We start from the raw sequence: 3,581 nt of genomic DNA on the forward strand, positions 1-3,581 counted from the left end.
TCGGGGACAGATGGGAGACGGGCAACGCCCGGATCTGCTCCCCAGCTCGGCCCCGCCCGAACGTCTCCAGGCACTGAGAGGTCAGAGGAGTCCCGAGAGGTGGGAACGGGAGGAGTGGCGCGAGGGCCTGAGAGATCTCATGCCCCATCTCCGAGAGGTTGGGGTCTCCAAGGGGCCAGTCGTGTGGGGCCTCGGCCCCCTGTTTGCAGATAGACGGGTGTGGAGCTCGGTTAGATCCGCTGAGGGGGCACCCAGATCGGGCTAGAGCACCACAAACTCCACCAGATCACCCCAACAGCATGACCACCTGATGCTTTGCAAAGTGCTGCAGGAGGACCAGCCCAAGCGGTCCAGACAAGCTGCCTCGCTGATTGAGGCCCCGACACCCCCTCGGCCACGGAATTGCTGTGTGACCCGAGTCAGTGTCCAACCCTCTCTGAACTGCTTTCCTCGTCTACATGAAGGAGACAGAGACACAGAGGAGGTGCCCAGGGCTATGACTTTATTTGCCATCCAGGCCCGGGACTCTGTCCCCGCGCCCGCTCAGAAGATCTTCACAGACTCCAGCTGCAGGTCGCCGCCCACCTCCATCACGCGCACGTGCTCGGGCTGGATGCGGTAGTGGAAGTTGTGGAATTCCGAGTCTCCGACCACCACCTGCAGGGCCGAGGGGTTGGTGCTTAAAGTGGCCGAGGCCACTGCGGGGTTCCTTCCCGACTCGGACCCGCGCAGTGTGACCGGGCAACCACGTCACCCGCCTGGCCCCAGGTCCCCAGTGGGAAAACCGCCAAATGTTCATCTAACCCCTTGTCCTGAGGATGCAATGAGTTGACTGTTGGCACATGAGCGCTTTGTAAGTGTTTGCGGTAGGTGTTATTACCACGAACACGGCGTCCACTGCCTCACTCCGGACGCGGACGCGCAGATTTAAAGTGGCGCGAAAGGCTGGGTGGTGGAGGGTCTGCAGAGACCGCTCCTGCTCGCACTTGTTTCTGAGCCCTGTCTCCCAGTCCATCCTTGCCTCTGCCGCAGAGCCCTGACCTCAGGTGGCACTGAACAGGGAGTAGGGTCCTGGGTGGAAGTCGGGGCCACGCCTCTCCGCTAGGACCCCCACCCTCTGGGCACTTGGCTCTTACTCGCTCTGTCCCTGCCCTGCACACACTTGCCCTCTCACACCAGTGGGGTTGCGCCACGGGAGTGAGAGGGACTGGGGACAACTGCCCGGCCTTGGCCACGCCTTTGCTCCCCACCTCCACCAGGGCCTTGCAGGCCTCCAACGACAGGAGTGACCTGGCTCATGGCGCCCACGCGTGTGGCAGAGACGCACCTTGAAGCCTTTCTCGGTGGAGATGAGGAACACGTCGAAGGGCTGCCCACGCTGGAAGGGAAAGCCATGGCCACGCTCCTCCTTGCCCCAGGTGCCCCGTTCCTTGGTGTTGAAGACCACCGCGGACTCGTCCAGCCGGGGGTTGAAATGCAGAGCGGCCTCACCGTTCTCCTCATTGCACAGCAGGTTTACATAAAACCTGGGGGTGGGGGGGTGGATGTCGGATAAGTCAGGAGCTAATGGACCGGGACTAACCAGTGCAAGAATACATCCAGGTTTACAGGGACCTGAGTATGTCACAAACCACAGAGGAAGCGTTGTGGACCGGTGGCCAGGGAGCCCACATTCCAGGGTGGCCAAACAGTTATTGGGGGCCTAGATACAATCCATCTAGCAAGGGTCACTGTGCTATCGCCTAGGTCCCCCTCATTTCCACCGTCTTGGATCTGAGGAGGTATTGATGGCCAGGGCGACCCCAAGGGCTGGTAACAATACCAATAACTCTAAGATTTACAGACACCCTATTTCCAGGAACTTTGAAGTTCCCGGACCCAGGAAGTCATAGGAGTGATTGCTTAGGCCTTCCAGGTGCCCAGGACACCCCCAGATCACAGGACGTATTTCCACAGTTCCTGGGGACAAAATCTGGAAGTCATAGGACTATAGGTAGGAACCCTGACATTGTCCTGGACCCCAGCTCCACAGTTAGGAGACGAAGGTGTGAAGACCTCAGGTTCCAGAAGCTTGGAAATGGCCTGGGAATTCCAAGACCCCTGGTGTGCAAAGGTGACCCTGGGACCCTCACATCTCAGCTGTAAGAAGTCGGGCTCACATGAGCCTGGAGAGTTCCCAGCACCCCCTTACCTCGGGGGCATGGGATCACACTGAGGTCTCACCTGCCAGCTTTATCAGGGACAACACCACGAATTCTCATCACGGTGCCGACTCTGATGCCCTCGGGCAGCGAGGTCTTGTGGGGCACATTCTGCAAAAGCCGGGGTGTGGAGGCGAGTGAACCAGGGCCACCCCAGGAGAAAACAACCAGGACGCTGACCAGCAGAAACAGAGAAGAAAGGGCACAGAGAGAAGAAAAGAAAGTCAGAGACAGGGAAGGGGTTGGAGAGTGAAACACAAAGAATTCAGAGAAAAATATTCAAAGAGAGAGAAATCAAGAGGAGGCACCACCAGGAGTTGGGAGCGTTAGGATAGGTTGGGTCCACCCAGAAGCCAGCGCCCAAACACTTCACAGCACACCAGAACACCCACTTTCTCTTTTGGAAAAGGTGAGTTCAGCCAGGTCCCAGCCCCTCTCCTAGTCTGGAGCAACCTTGGGTCCAAGATCCTCCCAAGCCCCAGGTCCCCAAACACTCACAGAGCTTCCTGCCATGGCTGCGATGATGGGACTGGCAATGGTGGTGGTGGGTATGGCTGCTGGGACCTTAAGCCAAAGCAGGCGTGGCAGGCCCTGCTGACTCACCCCATCCCTTTACACACCCACCGCCCACACCTGGTATAGACCCTGGGGCCTCTTAGCTGCCTCCATTCACTGAGTGTTCCCAGGTGAACTGCCTCTCTCCTTTGAGCTAATAATGATAGAGAGAATTTAATAACAACAATAACAACAACAGAGAAGGCTCATCAAGCCACCATCCATCCAGCTTATCTTCCTGCTGCCTGGTACAGAGAAAAGCTCTTATGCCCATTTTGTCATGGAAAACTTGAGGCCTGAGAGACTAAGTGGGGGGCTGGAACTCTGACCCCTATCCCAGGTTAGGAACTGCTGCTTGGGGCTAGGGTTGTGTCTCCACCGAAATTCCAGTCTATGCTTCTGTAATATAACGGTAACCATGACAACAACAATACTGGAAAAGGGAGCTCTAAGGGGCAGGGTTTGTGCCTGATGTGCAGTGCTGTACCCTAGTGCCTGGAGCCGCGGTGCCTGGCACACAGTAAGTGCTCAGTAAATATGGGTGAAAGAAGGAAGAAAAAAATAACAGCTGCCATTTACTAAGCCTCTGGGTCTGCCGAGCATATGCGAGACTTCACTGATGCACACACACGCCGTGAGGGACGGGCATGGATCGCCCCCACGTTAGACAAGGAAACTGAGGCTCAGAAAGAGGAAGCCATTTGCCGAAAGACGTAGCTGTGCAATACTATGGTGCCTGTGTCTCTGGCTTTCTTAGTCTCTGGAACTTCTGTCTCGTTTATTCTGTCTCTGGGAATGCCCTAGTCTCTCTGTCACTGTGTCTGG

At 56.9% G+C, this 3,581-nt stretch overlaps 1 protein-coding gene across 1 annotated transcript; it reads right to left on the reverse strand.

Annotated features, from left to right (window-relative positions):
* Window positions 1–481: 481 nt before the first annotated feature.
* On the reverse strand, window positions 482–2,794 carry LOC117034888 (galectin-7-like). Its single transcript, XM_033128319.1, has 4 exons — window positions 2,700–2,794; window positions 2,224–2,312; window positions 1,328–1,526; window positions 482–657 (listed from the first exon to the last, which is right to left on the reverse strand). The coding sequence occupies exons 1-4, from the start codon at window positions 2,712–2,714 to the stop codon at window positions 544–546; spliced, it is 417 nt and encodes a 138-aa protein (XP_032984210.1). The 5' UTR covers window positions 2,715–2,794; the 3' UTR covers window positions 482–543.
* Between the last annotated feature and the right edge of the window lie 787 nt (window positions 2,795–3,581).

The sequence above is a fragment of the Rhinolophus ferrumequinum genome, chromosome 15 (genome assembly GCF_004115265.2).
Source record: "Rhinolophus ferrumequinum isolate MPI-CBG mRhiFer1 chromosome 15, mRhiFer1_v1.p, whole genome shotgun sequence".
NCBI classification, from domain to species: Eukaryota; Metazoa; Chordata; class Mammalia; order Chiroptera; family Rhinolophidae; genus Rhinolophus; species Rhinolophus ferrumequinum.

Coding starts and splice junctions, on each gene's coding strand:
- LOC117034888 (XM_033128319.1), bottom strand. Junction 1,527..2,223: donor GTCCCTGATAAAGCTGGCAG/GTGAGACCTCAG, acceptor CCCCACCCCCAG/GTTTTATGTAAACCTGCTGT. Junction 658..1,327: donor CCACCGAGAAAGGCTTCAAG/GTGCGTCTCTGC, acceptor TCGGCCCTGCAG/GTGGTGGTCGGAGACTCGGA.